General features: G+C 43.4%; 1 protein-coding gene across 12 annotated transcripts in view; it reads right to left on the reverse strand.

The window, feature by feature from the left end:
- Nucleotides 1-9,267, reverse strand: part of PICALM (phosphatidylinositol binding clathrin assembly protein) — a 60,859-nt gene extending 51,592 nt beyond the window's left edge. For all 12 annotated transcript variants that reach the window (XM_015852414.2, XM_015852412.2, XM_015852411.2 and 9 more), the window contains exon 1: nt 8,855-9,267. In XM_015852414.2, coding sequence (XP_015707900.1) covers nt 8,855-8,984 — 130 coding nt within the window. In that variant the 5' untranslated portion in view covers nt 8,985-9,267. The remainder of the gene's footprint in view (nt 1-8,854) is intronic.
- Between the last annotated feature and the right edge of the window lie 11,965 nt (nt 9,268-21,232).

A 21,232-nucleotide genomic window follows, 5' to 3' on the forward strand; every position in this document is an offset into this window, starting at 1 on the left:
TGAGGGGAGACCTTATCACTGTCTTCTAGTACCTGAAAGGTTCTTAAAGTGAGAGTGGGGCAGGTCTCTTCTCACTAGTGACAAGTGGCAGGACGAGGGGAAATGGCCTCAAGTTGCACCAGGGCAAGTTTAGGTTGGACGTTAGAAAACACTTCTTTACAGAAAGGGTAGTTAAGTACTGGAATAGGCTCCCCAGGGAGGTGGTTGAATCGCCATCCCTGGATGTGTTTAAGAGCCGTTTGGATGTGGTGCTCATGGACATGATTTAGCAGAGGGTTGTTAGAGTTAGGGTACTATGGTTAGGCTGCGGTTGGACTTGATGATCTTCAAGGTCTTTTCCAACCTGGGCAATTCTATGATTCTAAGCTTCATTTGAAAACTGCAGCTGTGTATCACAGAATTGTAGGGGTTGGAAGGGACCTCGAGTCCAACCCCCCTGCCAAAGCAGGCTCCCTACACCATGTCACACAGGAAGGCGTCCAGGCGGGTCTTGAATATCTCCAGAGAAGGAGACTCCACCACCTCCCTGGGCAGCCTGTTCCAGTGCTCCGTCACCCTCACTGTAAAGAAGTTCTTCCGCACATTTGTGCGGAACTTCCTATGCTGTACTTTCATCCCATTACCCCTAGTCCTATCCCCACGCACTACTGAAAAGAGACCAGACTCACCACTATGGCTCCCACACCTCAGGTATTTATAAACCTGGATCAAGTCCCCTCTCAGCCTTCTTTTCTCAAGGCTAAACAGACCCAGTTCCCTAAGTCTCTCGTCATAGGGGAGATGCTCCAGGCCCTTCACCATCTTAGCAGCCCTCCGCTGGACTCTTTCCAAGAGATCCCTGTCTTTTTTGTACTGGGGAGCCCAGAACTGGACACAATATTCCAGATGAGGCCTCACCAGGGCAGAGTAGAGGGGGAGGATCACCTCCTTCGACCTGCTGGACACGCTCTTTTTAATACACTCCAGTATGCCATTGGCTTTTTTGGCTACAAGGGCACACTGCTGGCTCATGGTCAATCTGTCATCCACCAGGACGCCCAGGTCCCTCTCAGCAGAGCTCCTCTCCAGCAGGTCTTCCCCCAGCCTGTACTGGTGCATGCAATTATTTCTACCCAGGTGCATATATATAGTTGCTGTGTACAATGAAGTATATATTCCCAGTTTATCATTTTTAAAGGCAAGATTGTTTTAGGCTTGTCATAACAGTGTCTGCGACATTATTAATACCAATGGTTTCTGGCAAGTAGAAAAATAGACTATCAACTGACACCACCATCAGTGCTTAAGCCACCATACTGAGAATAGCTGAAGCAAGTTTTACCGTTTTATATCAAAAATGAGGTCAGGTCAGGAATCCACAGACGTGGATCAGAAAAATTCAAAGTCTGAAATAGGTTGCAGCGATGGCTGCAATTATCACAGCAATACAGGCTAGGGAGGAGGGGAAGGGGATAGAATCAAATTCAAACTCATGAGTGACCCAATTTCCAATTAAACATCGACCTATTTGTCAGCCAAATAAACCAAGCACAACTGGAAACAAATTGAAGTGGAACACTGAAGGGATTTCTGAACCTAAGTGTAGGTATCAGCAGGGAGGAGAAGCACTCTATAGAACATAACTAAACCCAGCACAAAAAGCACGCGACAGGTACAGAAACTGTCATATCACATTGCGGTTCCTCATTATCCATCCCAGGATTCAAACATCGCCAACAGCAAAGCAAGTCACAGGCAGCCCTTAATGTCAGAGAACACGAAGGCAGCTATTTCTCCTGTCTGATAGCTACTTCATCTTCTGATTTGGCAGAAACTACCAGAATAATCAAATCACAGACAACCAGGAAGATTGTGAGGATGCTAATGAAATATGTACCACCCTTCACGCTGGATTATATACAGTTTTAAAAGCCATTAATGTCGGGGGAAAAAAAAAAACCAACATAAAAATATTTGGCAAGGAAACAGTTATTAACACAATTTGGAGAATGAATCCTTAAATATTCACAGTGACAAATGTTACAAACTGTACAGATACTTTGTTGATGTCCCAGTATACAGTTGGGAAGTGCAGTGGCTGAGCTACATGCTACTGCAAGTACCATATTTAGAGTAAATATGTGAAATAGCAGAGTTGGAACCAGCACAAACGTATCACTTCCTACACGAGCAGAACTGCAGCTTCCAGAACGGCACTGCTGCCACAGCACAGATACAGTAACTGCGGGACTGCTTGATTCAGAGGTAATAAGGAACATTATGTGAAGAATTTAAAGTGCCTTATCAATAGAATGAGTGGAAAGAGAAAAAGAAGGGCTTGATGTATCGAGCTCCTCCTTAGGAAATTGAGGGATCTCAAAGAAATTACATTACAGAGCTCAGAATGAGCCTAAGAGAATTTTTGTATTATTTTATATATATACATATCAATACATGCCCAGACACTACATGTACGTCATCACATGAATTGAAATAAAACCACAAGACCTTTGTACCACTCCTCTGCAGTACATTTACATGTGTCTCATGCTTAGAACTGATATTCCACATCAACTTCTAGTGCAGATCTTGTCTTTACTACCTTGGTTTCAAAGCAAAACAGAAGAAAAAAACCCTAATTTACTCATTTTTAATATCCAAACGAACCAGATAAGTATTACTTTAATAAAGCTCCTTTAGAAAAATAGCATAGGGATGTTTAGTCACAATCTGAAAATCCAGCCCATTTGTTAAGTCATTATGAAGCTCTTAAACTTAACGAAGTTATTTTCACAGACAGTTAAATACAGCTTAGTTCCCTAATTTCTCAAATCTCAATACCCGATTTGTCACAAATTACTCAGAACTTGGATTTGCCACTAACAGCCTTGAGAATACCCAAAGTTCACAGTGACTACACAAACATTCTTTGGAGGTTTACAAACTACCATCTAACTGATAAAGCTGTAATGCGAAGCTAAGGGTGACTGCTGAGACATAACACACAACACACGCTATTTCTACCCCCTTTGAGCTAAGAAGGGTACATCAGTTAAGAACAGTCCATAACCTGCCTGATCAGAATCACACTTCACAATGGACATAACTTCTCAAACAGCAAGAAAAATATCACAACAACAACTTGATATCAACATCAGTTTCTTCCATTTCCACTTAGCAGTGGCTTTTCGGCTGGTTAGTTCTTGTTTAACTTCTAATCCAGCGCAGACAATCAGCAACAAAATCTCTCTCCCACTGGAGCCTTTGCAAGATAATATTCAGTTCCAAATTACAGCTGCTTTTAAGGTTAATACTGCAACCTGCATGGAACCTGAAAAGCTAAACTCCCATTCTGATGGGCACAAATAGGTTTCTTGACAAGATGTTCCTTGATAAAGCCTCTTCTGAAAAGTTCTCACTGCTGGAGTGTAAGAGTTTGCTGACACAGAAGTAAGAACATGCACTTGAGACTATTGTGTTATACATGAATTATGAACGATTAGTGAATGTTTAATGACCGTCTTACAACAGGACTTCAAGACTACAACCAAGTCATCCACAACACTCACCTGATTCCTTCTACAACGTTTTAGGGTCAGCAAGGTTTACCAACAATAAGAGTGCACATATCTGATCTGCAACAACTGGGCTATCTTTGGAAAAGTAATTGATGTTTCAATATTAAAGAGTGAAAATACCTTAAAGATGCTGAGAAACATGAGGAGGCTGTTAAATACTGAGCTTTCCAATACAAAACATGTCTCTGTTTTGGAAAAGGTGTGATATTTTTCCAAGGAGAGCAAGATCTCTAACATTTCTTAAGTTTCACAGTGTTTACTTACTAGTTTAGTGATCATAAAGCTTTATGTAAAGCAACGTACAGAAACCAACAAAAAGAAGCTTGAACTCCATGTTTTTTTTATAAGTCACCCTTTTCGTATTACTTTGCAAAGTAGTGTTACTTTGTGAACTTGTTGTCACTAAGACCGGCTTAAAACTTCCACATCTAGAGGCTGAAAACTGATCTTAAGAACACAAACAAGACTGAAATAGATCATTAGGTCACAGTCTGAAACGCAGAAGAATGTCTTTTCTGAGTATCTCTTTTAGAAGATGTGAGGGATGACTGCGCCATTAAAAACTATAGTTAGAGCAACAGCCCAAAGTTGCGAGACACCCAAGTAACCTCATCCAATGCAAAACAATGGCAGTATGAAGATTCACAGTAAGCTGATTGCAGGTGTTCTCCAGCCTCTCCTCCACAGCTCCTGCCTCTTACTTCATCTGAAGCAGAATACTGCTTCAGGCTAAGTAAAATAAAACAACAGCTGCAGAACTAAATGGCTATTCTTTCTGCAAATGAGCAGCTGTGGTAGAAAAATCAGCCCTCTGGCACTCCAGAGGAGTGTGATAGTTGTTGTGCTCTACTAAAAGGCATAAGTAAATATTGTAAAGGAATTGTAGTAAGAAGCTGGGGAAAGCTCACTAAGGAACAAATCCTGAAGGAGTCATAGAAGGACTCAGGAAGAAAGAAATACTTCAAAAGAAAGCTGTAATGATGTAATTATCTGCATTTGGAGTAATTATGGTTACACATAACAGTTCTAAGCAAGAATAGCCATGGACCGCCTCCAGAAATTGCAGTCGGATATAAAATGAGAAACAAAGTCATGAGAAACACCAGGTAGTCCTAAGGAAAAAATAAAATAGTTCTGGTGACGTTTTAAAGTGCCATAAAAAGAATATGGACAAGCTATTCCTACCGCAAGAGTGTTTTAAGAACCCAGGAGTTAACACTTTGCACCACTGAAATAACCCACTTGTTTCAGTATTCAAAGGTAGGTGAGCATTCTAAGCATTGATTTTCCCAGCTTTACTACAAATCTCCAGTGAGGTACAGAGAAAAGCAGCGATCCTTCTCCTTCAGTGCTGCAAGATCCCCTCTGCTGACTGGCATCTGAGAGCAGGAGCATAAAGAATCACAGAATGACCCAGGTTGGAAGGGACCTCAAGGATCATGTAGTTCCAACCCCCCTGCCTGGCAGAGCCACCAAACATACACATTTACTACATCAGGTTGCCCAGGGTCCCGTCCAACCTTGTCTTGAACACCTCCAAGGACGGGGCATCCACAACCTCCCTGGGCAGCCTGTTCCAGGGCCTAACCACTCTCCTAGTGAAGAACTTCCCCCCAACATCCAACCTAAATCTTCCCTCTTTTAACTTAAAACCATTTCCCCGTGTCCTGCTATTGTCAGCCCTTTTGAAGAGTTTACTCCCCTCCTGGGAGTAAGTTCCCTTCAGGTATTGAAAGGCTGCAAAAGCAAGACTTTGCATAAAGCAAGACTTCAGCTGGACTCTGTTGCTGTTCTAGCAGCAGTTTGCAAGCAAAACCAAACCAGCTGAGTGAGGGACTTGGGAAATAAGTTCCCAGCAAGTTGAACTCAACTTACTTTCACTTATGTAGTTTCTCAGTAATATCTACATAACAGAGGGCAGCGTCAGTTTACTGTCTTCCTTAAAAACACTGATTTTCTTCACAATAAGAAGGAAGTTGCACGCTGGCATAACTATTGAGAGAGATTTCCTGTTAAGAAAGGATAATTACAGTATCACAACTTCCTTCCAAGCCATCCATCCACATTCTCCTTTAAAGAGCACTATTATCTACAAGCAGACAGGGCTACTACACCACACACACTCTAAAACCCAACCCTAACCATATTTCACATCAAAGCCTGTTGTGTTTTTCTTACTACACTTCCAAACTTGCACAGGTACACAAACATTTCTATGCCACCAGGGACCTGGTGAAAGCACTTTGTTGCTATGAGATGCATTAACTTGTGGCTTTCTTAATACTAACTGCCCACCACAAATGCATACACACACAGCTCCCCTTACGCCAACCTTAGAACCATAAAAATTAAAGCGAAATTCAGCAACAAGGTTTCCAGCACCACATACACTCCATTTTATTCTAGTCTCTCTGTAGCACTGAATACAGCAGACAATAACAAGCCATTAAAGGCTATATGAAATTCAACATATAAAAGAAACCTACAAACTAGTTGTGAGATATCAGAGCGGTGTGAAAACTGGGACATAGTCCTAGTTAAACTAGTTTTCCATAAAAGAAAGTTAATGAATTATACTTTGTGAGGTTTTAAGAATACTAAACCTGACTACTATGGAACAAGTCATCCGTGGTCACCAAAGCAGCACCTGGATGACAAAACAGAATTATTAACCCAGTTATAAGATGGGACCTCCAAAACAGCAGCATATCCAGTGTGGATCACAAGATGATTGATGTTAATTATCATAGGCTAAGCCCACTTGTCAATACAAATTCTAATTCTTTCTCCCTCTAACCAAAAAAGCAACTAAATCTGTAACTGGAAAGGATCAATATGGTCCAAGAATGAGTTTTTACACTGTAGCTGCTAAGGCAGCAGTCACTGAGGGAACATACAAATACAGTAAGGAAAGCCCTTTAGTTTTGGAACTCCATAGGCCATCAAGAACAAGCTAAATAAGAGTTGGGATGATCACACGTAAAGGGATTTATTTTGCATTTTCCCCAGTTATACGGGTTAGTGCAAGGCTGGGCAACTTCAATGTGCTCACAACAGCTCAAGCTTAAACAAGAAAGTTTCAGAAATAGGACAGTCACAGAATTAGAAGTTTGCATAAGTAATGCATATACCACATCAAGAAGAATATGCAACGACCACAAAACACTACAAAAGTAAGGCTTAACTCTAGAAAACGTAGCTCATTCACTTGTCTGAAGTCTAGAGAAAGCCTTTAGGAAACCAAGCTTTAAAAAATTAAAATATATTTTTAAATATTCAAGAGGGACGCTGCCCATGGGAGAGCGGTACACTGTTATTCACAGTGACAGGTCAGCGTTTTGGATGTATTTAGCAGTTAAAAGAATTAAACTATTAATAAAAGTATGTGCACATAACTTAGAGGTGGGGCTTGAATCACAGCTTCAGCAGTAAAAAAAAAGAAAGGCATTTATTTTTAAACATTCAGCCATAAACAGTATGAACAAAGAAGGCTTCCAAAATATGGAACCGTGTCATTTCCTGATGGCAGGACTAGAGGTTCCCAAGGAACTTATTAGAGGCAGCAGACAAAACTTGATCTTCTCAGGATCTATTTTTACTGGTTGGAAAAGTAGTGATAGTAGGGAAAGCTAATGGAAAAGAAGTTCACATTGCTCTGAAAAAAGAATCATCTGAGAGTCCCAGTTCCAGCCTCTTTCTAAGTCCAGAGTAGACAGGAAATAAAGAAGCAATCCTCTCATCCAGCAACGACCCAGCAGCTTTCTGACAAGATCTAATATAGCAAGCATCCTTTCAGAACAGTATTCTACAGGTCTTGATTAGGACCTCTCCCAGCAAACATATTCAGAATAGCACCCTTGAATAAACACACACACAACTCCAAAGAGCAGTTGATGGGTCAGTTTGATAGTCCTGGAACTATGTTTTTTCTACTACCCCAAGCAAAGGTTTTGTATTAAGTCTCCCCTTCTGTTGTGAGAAACTCAGTAACATCACAGCTTCATACATCAGCCATATGACAAGGTGCTTTCTTTACCTGAGACTGAAATTAGCTGCAACCCACCCTAGATTTCCCTAGCTGACCAAAACAGAATACAACAACAGACAACAAAAACCATCTTGCATACAATCATTTTCTACACCATCTCAAGGCAAAAGATGAAAGAATAGCAGCAAGAAACAGGGCAGCTGTTCCATGGCTACTCCATAAATGGTCTGCATCTCTCTCAGGTATTCATAAACCAAGAGTTTCTTTACGCTGCAAGTCAGACACGTTTCGATGGACAATAAAAGCAGTAACTGCAGTATACTAGTACTATCAGCTGGTCTTGTCATTCGGACATAGTGAGGAGGCATGAATTCAAGATGCACAAAGACTCTGCCTTCTCACAAACGTGGGTGGGAGGAAAGGACGAAGCACTAACACCGAAGGCACAGCCACAGGTTCCTCTCCAGCATCTTTCTTTACAGATGAAGGAGGGCAGATCTAGAATAAACGGATGTGATACACTCAAGTACCCAAGTGAAGTGCATCCTTAGTCCTATGACCTCACAGCTTAATGGAACACGCACTAATACGAACTTCTGTGCTCATCATAATCAACTGGGTGAAACTGGGAGAAAACCTTTTAAGACTTCCCACTTTGGATCTAATTTTAATAGGAGCTGTACGGGATGTTAAGCTCAGGTGTTGAAGGTCTAAAGAAACTCCCTTAGGCCCATATACCCCCTGCTACCGACACAGACTAGAAAGGATAAGAGAGAGATTAGTCCTTCGAGCGCTCATCTCACACAGAAGAATACACGGAGCAACACGATGGGAAAGCATTGGGTTTTTTTTTTCCTAGTAGACATCCTGGGAGAGAAATAAGTGACCAACTTGAAACTCCCACACCTCCTCTACAGGACGTGGGAATGCTGCTCTAACAAGAGACCAACGAGACGAATAGGTGAGGAAATAACACCCCATTCCTCTCCTCAAACCCCTCGATCCTCTAAAGAAGAGGAACGCGGCAAGAGCTGCCCTTCAGAAGCTCACATTGCCCTGTGCATAAAGAAAAGCCGATCGGAGGCCTCTCCTGGAGGGCACACGCACGGCAATCAGCCTCTCCCAGCCTCTCCATCGCCACGTCCCCGCTCCCACCCACCCCCACCCCCTCAACCAGCCCGTCCTACACCGCTCCACGTTCCCTTGAGGCAGCCCCGCAACCCGGCTCGGTTCCTCGGGGCTCCGGGTGGGCTCAGCTCGGAAGGGAACACAGGGAGAGCCCGGCCGCCGTCACCCTTCGAGTACTCACAGTCCAGGTGCTTCTTCTTGGGCCCCATAACCTCGTGTGTCGTGGCCTTGCAGACGGTTTTAGAGACCGCCGAGCCGGTCACGCTGTGCTGAGCCGCCGTGATGCGGTCGGTGAGGCTTTGGCCGGACATGGCGGTGGTGGTGGAAGAGAGCGAGGCTCCGCTCCTTCCTCAGGGGCCGGGACGGGAGGACTAAAAGCCGGGGGATGGAACCGAACGGATTCCTGGCCCCGCCGCGCCTCAGGCGGCCCCCGCTCCGCCCTCAGGGACGGACCTGTCACCCGAGCAGGGACCCCTCCTCCTCCTCCCACCCCCCTCCCCCAGCCGCCGCCGTCCCCTCCCCCTCGCTCCTTCCGCTCGGCCGGGGACAGGGGACACACACTGGGAGCCGCAGGAAAATGGCGGCAGCGCGGCTCCTCCTCGGAGCTTTCCGGGCGCTCCGCATCACGTGAATCCCCGGCGCCCCGCCTACGTGACACGCCCCAATCCCCCCCCCCCTCTTCTCTTTCCCTACTGCGGACGAGACCCGGTCGGTCACAGAATCACAGAATGACCCGGGTTGGAAGGGACCTCAAGGATCATGTAGTTCCAACCCCCCTGCCTGGCAGGGCCACCAAACATACACCTTTACTACATCAGGTTGCCCAGGGCCCCGTCCAACCTGGTCTTAAACACCTCCAAGGACGGGGCATCCACAACCTCCCTGGGCAGCCTGTTCCAGGGCCTAACCACTCTCCTAGTGAAGAACTTCCCCCTAACATCCAACCTAAATCTTCCCTCTTTTAACTTAAAACCATTTCCCCTAGTCCTGCTATTATCAGCCCTTTCAAAGAGTTTACTCCCCTCCTGGGAGTAAGTTCCCTTCAGGTATTGAAAGGCTGCAATGAGGTCACCCCGCAACCTTCTCTTCTCTAGGCTGAACAAACCCAACTCCCTCAGCCTGTTCTCATAGGGGAGGTGCTCCAGCCCCCTGATCATCTTCCTGTCCCTCCTCTGGACCCTTTCCAAAATCTCCATGTCTTTTTTGTACTGAGGGCTCCACACCTGGACACAGTACAACAGATGGGGCCTCACAAGAGCCGAGTAGAGAGGGACAATCACCTCCCTATCCCTGCTGACCACCCCTCTCCTGATGGAGCCCAGGATCCCATTTGCTTTCCAGGCTGCCAGAGCACACTGCTGGCTCATGTTGAGTCTTTCATCCATCAGGACCCCCAGGTCCTTCTCTGCCGAGCTGCTCTCAAGGACCACTCCTCCCAGCCTGTACAGGTGCCTGGGGTTCTTCCAGCCCAAGTGCAAAACCTTGCACTTTGCCATGTTGAACCTCATTAGGTTCACCTGAGCCCAGCTTTCCAGCCTGTCAAGGGTCACGTGGTTCTGGCTGCCCTCAGCGCGGGTGTGGCGGTTGGGGGCTGCTGCCCTCAGGAGGGAGGGACGGCCACCAGCTTTGGGTCGTATCTGTGAGGAGATAGATATAGATCCGCTGTGGGGTCAGCAGAGTGACGCTTGAAAGCTCTCAAATTGACTTCTTAAGTGAATGACAGTTGGGGGTTGGAACTACATGATCCTTGAGATCCCTTCCAACCCGGGTCATTCTGTGATCCTGTGATTCTGTGACAGTGTTTTTATTCAGGTCTTTCAACGATCAGCCTCCCTCCGTTTTACTCTTCAGCTTAATGCTGCTCTGGGCTCTGGGATTTACCCAGCTGCTCTGCCCTTGACTTAAGGGATTTTTGGTGCCAAGTTGCTTCACGTTCCATAAAAGTTAGCCAAGCCGTTCCCTCAGGTGCCTCCCAGGGCCCTGAGGAGGATGAGTAAGTTTTTCTTCACTTAGGAGAGTGCTTAGGCTGCCCAGGGAGGTTGTGGATGCCCCGTCCTTGGAGGTGTTTAAGACCAGGTTGGACAGGGCCCTGGGCAACCTGATCTAGTAAATGTGTATGTTTGGTGGCCCTGCCAGGCAGGGGTGTTGGAACTACATGATCCTTGAGGTCCTTTCCAACCCGGGTCATTCTGTGATTCTGTGATAATAACAGGCAGTGAGGAGCAGACACCACAGCACGGCTCCTTGTGCAGTCACAGCCACCCAGCAGCGCTCCTTACATCTTCCAGCAGGGCTCTCCCCTCTCCCCAGTTCACACAGCAGCGAATAACCACAGCATTCCATCAGGCAAATATATCCTTCCTCTCCCAGAAGTGACTCCCTTGATGATTCTTCTTGGGAACGTCCCTGATCCGTGAAGCCACCGAAGGATTTATTAGGCAATTTAAACAGGAGCGGTATACAAACGATAGTCAGCTCGGTCTGCCTGACAGGCTATCTAAGTAGGATTATCTCTTCATAATGCTTGCTGAAAATCGGTGTCAGATGAAGGATAACTGGTGAAAGCTAGACCCAAGCAATGTAATTGCTATGTCTGTGGATGGGGTGCTTGCACATGTAGAACTTGTTTCCTTCATAATGCCAGGAACTTGGAAGATACTGTCACGTTTGTGACCTGCACCTTGAGTTCCAAATACCCACATCGGTGGACACTGAGATATGGCAGCTTCAGCATAAAGCTTCGCATCACAAAAGCACTAAGAGTGCTGTGGGCTATTGATACAGCAGTATACACCATCACCTATATATGAATACACCATCTTTTTGTATTGTTTCCAAATTACATTGTAAACCGGAGGTTATTTTGATGCTGCTGGTATGTTTTATTAATTCTATCATCTTCTAGGACCAGAATTTCAACACCCCACTTGTTATTTGGAAAAGGTCCATGGAATTGGCCTATGTAATTTAAGCTCCGTCGGTTCTTCTCTGATTATGCCCATTGCTTTCTCCAGGAACAGTGAAACTATCCAAAGAGAGGAAGCTTGTGACTGTACGAGTTACTGAGACCAGATCTGGACAAAATGTCTCATTCCTAAGGGGACAAAACATGACCTTGGTCCTATAAATGTTCAAAACCAAAAATAAGCTTAACTTTTCTATAGCCCTTTGTAAGCACAGAAATCTCACAGTTTAACCCCACTCAGTTAAACATCTTACTTGTTATTTTTTGTTCTTAAGTAGAAAAAAATGAAAGAAAAGTTATGGGAGGGCTTATTTTAGTAATTGTTTCTTTTGAATTGCTTGGGAGACGTTTGGTACCTTTACAGTGAGGACCTTGAAGTGCTGTGTTAGATAATATCTCAGCACCTCCCAAAGATGTGGAAATTGAAATCAAAATATTAATCTCTTTTCCTTTCCAACCTGAAGAAAACAAGTTTGATTAGTTTATGTCTCATTTGTTTTTTGTTTGTGTGTCTGGGCGTGCTTGAGAAAGAAAGGAGAAACTAATCCGAAGATACGAGTCCTATATTTAACCAAGTGGCAAACCTAAACAACATTCCTTTCTCCTGTGAAGAGTTGTTCCAGGGTATGGATTCAGCTCCTGCAAAAATGCTGCTTCTTGCATTCTCAAGCTCCTGATAGTGTCAGCGGTCACTGGCATCCAGCTATCCTGAAAGGACAGACTAGCTGACAGGGCTGATTCTCTCAAAATATATTCTGCAATACAGAAAATCTTGCCTCAGTGTGACCTCTGTAATTTATTATGTATATCGCTGTCTTGCGACAGTGTGGTTTCTACTCTGTGTGGTGCCTGCTACTCCTAATGTCTGCAGTCCAACTGTGCGCTTTAATGCTGCTGGCATCCATGCCTTCCTCCACGCTTCATGCTCTTGCAAATGTTCAGCAGACTATTAGGAAAGCTGTGGTTTGGAGTCATTGTTTACAGGGCATAGCTTCAGGTTTAAAGGAGGTATTTTGGCTGAATTTCAGATCACTTAGAGATCAACCCTTCTGAGGTACAAAACTGGTAAGGCACAAAATCATGCACGTGCTTCTAGGGTGTAGCAGGCTCATTGCTAAGGCTAAGAAGGCATAACTAGAAACGGCAACGAAAGAAACCAGCAAATGTAATCTGGAAAGTGAAGAGGGCTGATGAATAAAAATTGCAGAGTTGGAAAATATTGAAATGGAACTGTTTCAATAGAATGGGGTGGAAAGGCTGAGGGGGATGGTTAAGGATGACAGTGACAGGGTGAGAAGGCAATGCCAAGGAAATCCAGAGGCTGTGAACCTTCCTGAATGTGATAGGAAATGCTGTTTTGGTGCTTCATAAATGGCTTGAGAACGCATCCAAGATGTTTTCTATGGCCCATTTCAAGGGTCACTGTAGTTTTGTTTGCTGCTGAGGACTATAGCATCTTCCCCAGCTGTTAAGGAAAGGGGAATATCAGCCCAGGAATTTAGCATCTGTTTGAGTCAGAATGTATAGGAAAGACTAAACTGTAGGAAACAGAAAACACCAACTCTTTGGCTTCCCAAGTGAAGCTAAGTGTGACATATCCCATCGTGGTTCATCTCTGGTTCACCTCTGGGCAACTCCAGAGCATCTGCACATCTAGAAGCAGACCTCTCACTGATGGTGCATTGCCTTCTCTAACAGGGGTGGTTTATTAATACAGTCTAAGGTTACTGATGCCCTTTTGAATATCCTGGTTTTGCCTGACCTAGTAGAGTACTGCTCCTTTAACTGCAACATAATAATTTCTAAACCATTCTCAAAGAGTTTGGCAAAGATTTATTTAACATTGTTTTTCTGTGAAAGACATTTAGAGTAATACTGCAGCTTGACTGTAATAAAAATTCAATATAATTTGTGTCGCCATAGCAACTCATCAAAGAATTTTATGGTCAATAGTTAACTTGCATTTGTAACACCTCTGAGAAGAAGATAAACATGTTTTTAAGAAGCTGTGACGTAGAAAGGTGGTGGTCAAAGTGACACTTGTTAGTGATGTAATGAAATAGAGTAGCCCAGGTATGTGGTTCTCATTACTCGTTCATGCTGATCAGGGTGCCAGCAGGGGTATGCCAAGTGACCAGATTACATTTGGGAGAAGCATGACCACTGGAGTACTGCAAAATGGATACCCCTTTCTATGACTCCAAATGTGCTTGCTTACACCCTCAACATTCCTCCTGCCCACACATAGCGTGATGGCCCTCCAGCCTTGATTTTTGCTTCTCTTATAGCCAGTTCATATGAAATTGTTTCCAGTCCCTCAGATTTTTAAGTACTCAGATCCTTCCTTTCAATCCTAATGATTGTTATTCCATGCTCAGTTCATTCCTGCTTCAGATCCATCACTTTCTTATACCTAAACACTGTTCTCGAGCCTATACCAAATGTTCCTGCTGAAATAACCCATTACTTTACATTCCCCTGACAGCACCTGCTTTTCTGCCAGCCCCTCACTGTCCTCACACCTGGTTCAGACCTCTTGTCCCTGCAGACAAAGCCAGCTTGCTCAAGTCGATGTTGACCTTAGGAACATGGTTGAAGATCAGGGACATGGCTTAGTGGTTATGGTAGTGATGGGTTGATGACTGGTCTGGATGATCTTAGTGTTTACTCCCAGCCTTAATGATTCTATGATTCTCTATGCAGCAGGCAAAACTCTTTTTATTTCTTTTTACTTTACTCTTTCTGGAAACGGTGCCAGCTTTAACATTTATTTCACTGCTCTCACATTTCTCCCTTTGCTCTTCTACATGCAAGACCGATATCCAGCATCCTTCCTCATCAGTGCTATTCTGAGCCCTGCAGCTTGTGCCACCTCCTAACAGCTCCAGTTAACCAGTAGTCAATGACCCTGCTATTCAATTCCCCCAAAGGAAGCTGACTTTTGTTAGGGAATAAAGCAGCTGCCCAGGAGTTAATATAATTATGACATGAGAAAAGCAGGTGGAAATGGAGAAAAGTCAGTTAGTGCTGTATCACAGGAGAGGAGTGATCAGAACTAATTTTACTGTGTTCATTCAGGAGCAGATAATTTAGGTAGGAGCTCCCATGACATATGATCTAAGTAGAGAGCTGGAAAACAGGTATAGCAGTTGTGAATTCCGTTGTCTGTTATAGCACCTTTTTCTCTTTGCCCTGACTTGAGACTTAACACGCTGAAAAACCAACCTTGGCATTAATGCTAGAAGCAAATGTCTGCAAAACCAGGATTGCTACCTGCAAGACAAATGCGTGTAACAAATGCCTTGTGGAGTGTGAGATAGAAAGGAAACGAGCTGCCCTACATTTTGTTCACACTTTGCAGTGGACGTGTTAAACACTGACACCTCTGTAAAGTGAGAGGCATGCCGTCCCCTGTATCCGCAACCCATTGCCCATCAGTAAGCATTGCTAATGCACTCCTGCTGCTGTTTCCTGAAGAGTTTTTTTTTTACACGTTCTTTCTTGGCAGAGGGCAACCTTATAGTAACTCCCTCAGATGCCCCAAGGGGAACACAAGCTTTGCACATGGTAATAAGTGCAAAAAATTTACGGAGACCGTCTTTCATACAGGAAAAACAAGTGGCCTGGCTTCAGCTAGTGACATCCCTTCCGTGTAATTTCATGTTGAAAGCTAAGGCCTTACTGCCAAGTGCTCTCCTCATCATCATTCCAGACTGTCAGTGTTCATGAGACTTGGCAGGAGATAGCGTTTGATAAGAATCCTTCTCTGGGCACTTCAGAGAGGGCACTGTCATTCATTTCAATCCCCTGCCAGTTCACAAGCATGAAGCCAGCAGGGCGAGTGCAGGAGGAACTGCATTCCTTTCAGGCTCATGTAACTCGGAAGCAGCTCCTATCATTTTCTTCAGCCACCTCTGAGCCAAAAGAGAAGCATAACACACTTCAGCCCCAAAGGAACGTTTTTAAGGAAAGTTATAAGCAGACAAAAATACAGGGTATGAATTGAACAGCCACTTCAACCTGCTGCCAAGCTATAATTAGTACTTAAGCTCACACTCTTGCACACGTATACGTGCAGCAGAGCTTAATAGATTCCCTCATTAATGTTGAGACTCATGTGCTCGTGCTCTGTGTCTGGGAAAGCTTTACACCCACATGAATTTTGATGTGGAGCTGAAACAAAAATGTTGATGCTGGCAATGCCAAATATACAGAGTAAATAGCTGGGTCCAGTCCTGCCAATGCTGACTTGAATGGGGCTTCTCACCCAAAGCAAAACCTACTTGTCAAAGTATTCTCAGGTTCAAGCCTGTGCAGCAAAAGTAAATCATGGTTCTCTTCCTTAGATGAATAAAGCCATTGATGCCAATGAGTTGATTTCGAGCCTTGTATAGGTAGGTTCCACTGCTCGGACTTGATGTGAGATCTGAATCTTGCTCACTGTAGTGAGTGAGGCTATCAGTGTTTGGCTCTGTGCTTCAGAGGTCAGTGACTGCACTTACACGTGGGCAGGCTTCGTGCTGATTAAATCAAACTGCTGTACTGAAAAGGACATTAACTAAATGCCTCCCGATGTTCTGATGGTGTGTAAGCTATTCTGAATCATAAAATCAATAGAGGATTTGTCCTAAGTCATTCCAGCACACACTTGTACATAAATGAAAGTGCTTTTCATTCAGTGAAGTGAAGGAAATACATAAAAGAAGAAACAGTCTTTGTATTTAAATTGCTTTCTTTTTCATGACCTGAGAAACAAAGAATTAGAAGTAAGATTGGAGTGACTTTTCTTGCCTTCTGTGTTATATTACATTTCCTAGTTTTATTTCTCAGGTCCCAAAAAGCAATGCTTTCTGAGCAGCAGCAGTGCAGGCCTGTCTTGATAATGTGCTTCAGCCATGACCCCTGTCTAGAAGTAATCGGATTATATGTTCTGCTTGTTTCCTTCACTGAGGCCAGGGACAGATGCAGGGCAGATGTGAATGAATCATAGAAACATAGAATCATAGAACCATTTAGTTTGGAAAAGACCGTCAAGATCACTAAGACCAAACATCCACCAGACCTGCTAAGAAATCATCATCGCGTCCCTTAGTGCAGTGTGCACTTGTCTTTTAAATACCTCCAGAGATGGAGACTCCACCTCTACCCTGGGCAGCCCCTTCTGATGCCTGACCACCCTCTCCATGAAGAAATTCTTCCTGAAGTCCAATTTAAACTTGCCTTGGTATAACTTGGGGTCATTACTTCATATCCTAAAGAAGTGGGGAAGGGGCTCCAGTAAGGCTATAATTGGTAATCAGCTGGTAAATCCATATCAGTTTAAGGCCAGGAGAGAATCTGGCAACAAACTCATGTGACTTCAGAATAGAAGATGCCTCCTGTGTTGGAAAGTGTGTGATGTGAACCTCTGCACCGGCAATGGGCTACAGGCCAGCAAAGTCAGTTCCCATGGATCACAAAATCTTGAGAATCTTTGCTGGTTATCTTTACCTGAAAGCAGGAGCAAAGAGTGAGAGAGGATCTGTAACTCATTATTCATGAATCCATCTATCCAGTTTTTCTTTGGACCCACTTTTATTCTGTGTTTTTCTGGTAATCAATTCAGCCCTCCCTTGTCTTTTTATACAGTGTCCCTTTTCATTGGAAAGCCAGACATATTGGCAGTGCTTGCTACTGTAGGAATAAAGAAGGAAGAAATGATCCAAAAGAAAGGATTATAGTCTCTCAAATTGCCCTGGGATACACACAAGTTGAACACTAACCCTGCATGTGTCGGTGTTCATTCTTAACATTCTCCAAGAGCCTGTTCACTGTTAAAGACTTCAGGCATTGCAACAGCAGCTGAGACCTGGAAAGAGCTACAAAAGCGATGCCGATGAGCACTTGGTGCACCTGTGGTTTTCAGACCTTACAATCCAAAAAACAGCAAAAGATAAAGAGAGCAAAAATGATTATCAGATGCATTGAACTGATTCACATTACATAACCCGGTGGGAGGAAATGGGGAAAAATAAGTGGTTTTATGCAACATTTTGTTGACCTGAAAGATCAGATGCTTGAAAGAACATTTAACTAAGAACAGCTGTAAGGAAAACAGAGCAACGTAGGCAGGTAAAACCACAAATCAAAGACTTTTACAGATCCATATTTCATTGCGCTCAGTTAAGTTTTCAGATGCCAGACTCTGTTCCTATTGAATCTATGGCAAAATGCCTGCTGACTTCAAAAAGAATAGGTTTTGTCCCTGTAAGCTAAGAGCATGGCCAGCAATACCAATGCAGTGTAAGAATAAACTGTGTAGGTGAGAAGTAGGCAGTTGGTGCTGCAAAGTTAGTGCCTGCCGGATCCTCATTCTTTTATTTTCCAATTAAGAAAACCATTTCACACTTGGGACATTGTACCACTCATATTTTAAGGTCTGGAATATTTCAAAGCCTGATGGCTTTAGTGCTCAGTGCTAAGAAGCTTTATTTAGTAAGTATTACTTAATAATGATTAAACAAAGTGGAAAATATCAGGGAAAAAATAAATTCATAATAGATCTTTCTTGTACTACGTTTCATCCAGAAAAGGTTTTTAAACTTTGGTGTTGCTATTCATTTACCTTCTCCTCTGTTCCACTGCATGTATATGCATGTTTATGTAAAACTATAATCATAAGCCTTATCCTGAAACTGGATGCGATAAAGCTTTGTAATCGTTTGGCATCTCTTAGCATTACGGTAAGTATCCGAATGTGAATTTGTGTAGAGATATGAAAGTGAATCGACAGAAAACAAACCACAAAACTTTTTTTGCACAGTTTACCAGTTTTGCATCAAGTTGCCAGCGGTGTATTTTGAAATTAGTTAAAAATAGGACTGCTGTATTCTTTAATTAGCATAGCTGAATGTTAGCCAAATCGGCTTCGGACGCAGCAGGAGATGTACAGTTTGTCCTGATTTTATGGGGAAAGGAAAAATGTAATACTTGGCAGATGAACTAACTGTGCTAACCCAAAATGTTATTAGAACATAGTCGACTAAATCAAATATGTTGGTTTACCAAAGATTAGTCCACATATTTGAACAGAACACAGGAGCACAGTTTCAAAGCTGTGGGCTGCTGAAAGAAAAAAGATCTAGAGAAAGTGGTTATTGGTGATATGAAAACCTGGGGGAAAGCAACTTATATATTGAGATCACTAAGCAACTTCTGCCAAAATCCTGGCCTTCTTACTGACACAGAGTAACATCAGCTGCTGAGAATAGCTCTGTTGCTGTGGGAATCCCATCTTCTATTGCAGAATGCAATCACAAAGTAGTTCAACTTGGACTAACAATTTCAGATGTTTAGGTTTTAAAAACCACCTCTTTTAAATTTCTGCGTACCCAGTTGCATCAGATGGGTTTCCATGAGGTTAGATGTATAGTATTAACATGGGATAAACAATTTATTAAACAGGAACAAATATCAACTGAGTAAACACTTATTAGTGCTTATGTAGCCTAGCCTCGATGTAGTCCCTGCCTTTGCGTGGTGGAACTGCAATGTCTTACTAAACAATTGCTTTCTTGTGCAAATGGAAGGGCAGAATTCTCAGGGATGCAAAGCTTTTGCAACTTGTGTCATCCTCAAACTGACGTCTAGAAATGGAGATACACCCAAGAGTCATGAAAAATGTATGAAGAACTCTCCTGAGTCCAGTAAGAACATCCTTGTAAATAATAAGTCCAATAAGAAAATCCTGGCTTCAAAGCAGTTTTGGTATGAAAAGGTAACATTGATTATCCCTGAAGCAGTAAGGTCTGAGTACAGAGAAATTCACCTTTAGAAGGGAGCACTGTTACCCTCCCTGTGGTTCACAGCTTTAACTTGCAATTTGAATTCCTGTCATGAAGGATACGCATGAAATTAGAGCGTGTGGCAGATACTCTCATCATTCACTTCTCCATAGACAACTCAACTCAGTTTGGAAGGATCATGGGCCACTATAGCAGAGGTCAATGCTCAGACAGCCACCTAAGGAGTTTACTATTTACTGACCTTTTCTGCCTTTGAAAATGCTTACTACTTTTTTTTCTCAAGAACACAGTGGTAAAGATTGCCTCATTCCCAGATGTGATATTTCAGAGTTTTAGAAGAAACTCTTACCTGAAGAACTTCTCCAGATTGCATCACCAGGAAATATCTTTCAGTGCTTCTCTAATCCCCATCATCTCATTTCCTCGAAAGGACAGCTCATCATCTCGCAGTGTTGGCTTTTCCCTGCACAAATGCTTTGCCTCTAAAAAGTAAACCTTCAGAAACTGCTGTAAAGCACGAGCACTCCTAGGGAATAATTCCCCAAATCAGGGTTTAGTGGTTTTCTGTAGGTATGGTAAAGGGAGAACGGTTGGACTAGATGATCTTGTAGGTCTTTTCCAACCTTGTGATTCTATGATTTTCCTCGAGGTTGTAGCTGTCCTGAGTGATCATGGCTGTGAGCCAGGCTAGGGAGAACCTGCAGTCAGAAATGAGCTAAACCACATCATACTCATGCTTTAGTTTCCATGCTTTAAGACTTCGATGTTTATACACGACACTGTCTTCAAGACGTATCTGAGACTCAGCAGGTGAAAGTTGTTATAGTCCATTTTATAGAAAAGAAACCCCAAAGAGGAGGCACAAATACAGGAAAGGCCCTGACGGCGTGACAGAAATCTTGCCTTTCCTCAAGACAAAGCTACTCATACAGTTTGCAACTCAGCCCACTGAGCTGTGATCTCCTTAGGCAAAAAACATTTGCAAGGCACCCTTCCTCAGTTCTTTTTTGCTCCCATTGGTGAGAGGAGGTAGGATGGCTTGTCACTCCATAGGTTCTCTATCACCTCTCCCAGACAGATACACTCAACACAAGCAGAATGCATCCAGGTTCCTCGGTAGACAAAAGGATATGCAGGAGCATTTGTCCCCTTAGAGACTTAGTAAACATGTGATGTGTAGATGGAGAGTAGCTGAAAACACAGATGGATTTCCAGTGCTCTGAAAAACCTCTGGCCAGCACTGTCTCTTAAAGAAACAGAGTGGAAGAATGTAAACATGTGTTTGGCCAGTAAACGAGTTGTTATGTAAATGTTAATTACGAAAAGGATTTCCCATGAGTATAGGGCTTTCAACACAACTTTGATCTCATGCAGGACTCAAGTCTCAGGAGTCACATGCTCTGCCTTAGAACTGTGCTGACACTTCTCCCAGCCTTAAGAAACTGCAAGGACATTTGCTATAGCACAGGAACAGAAGAAGCTTTGATGATTGAAACTGAAGCTTGCACAGCATCATGCTGAAGCAAGCCTCTGTTTAATTAAAACGTTCCATTGGTTGGAACATGTGAGCTTCTCACTGTGATCTCTGGGTGGCCAATGCATTAAAAAAAAAAAAAATAAAAAAAAAAATCAGAAAAAAAGGTTTTGTCTTGAGCCTCACAAAGTCTCTCCTGTTCTCCATAATAAATATTGACCATCCATAAAGTCCATCCCTCAACCAGCTATTTACTTCTCATCAGGTTTTTAAATGCCTTTCTTTGCTCTCCCCTCACTTCCTGCACCATCCTGAAGGTCTTTGTTTCGCTTTGCA

The sequence above is a fragment of the Coturnix japonica genome, chromosome 1 (assembly GCF_001577835.2).
Source record: "Coturnix japonica isolate 7356 chromosome 1, Coturnix japonica 2.1, whole genome shotgun sequence".
NCBI classification, from domain to species: domain Eukaryota; kingdom Metazoa; phylum Chordata; class Aves; order Galliformes; family Phasianidae; genus Coturnix; species Coturnix japonica.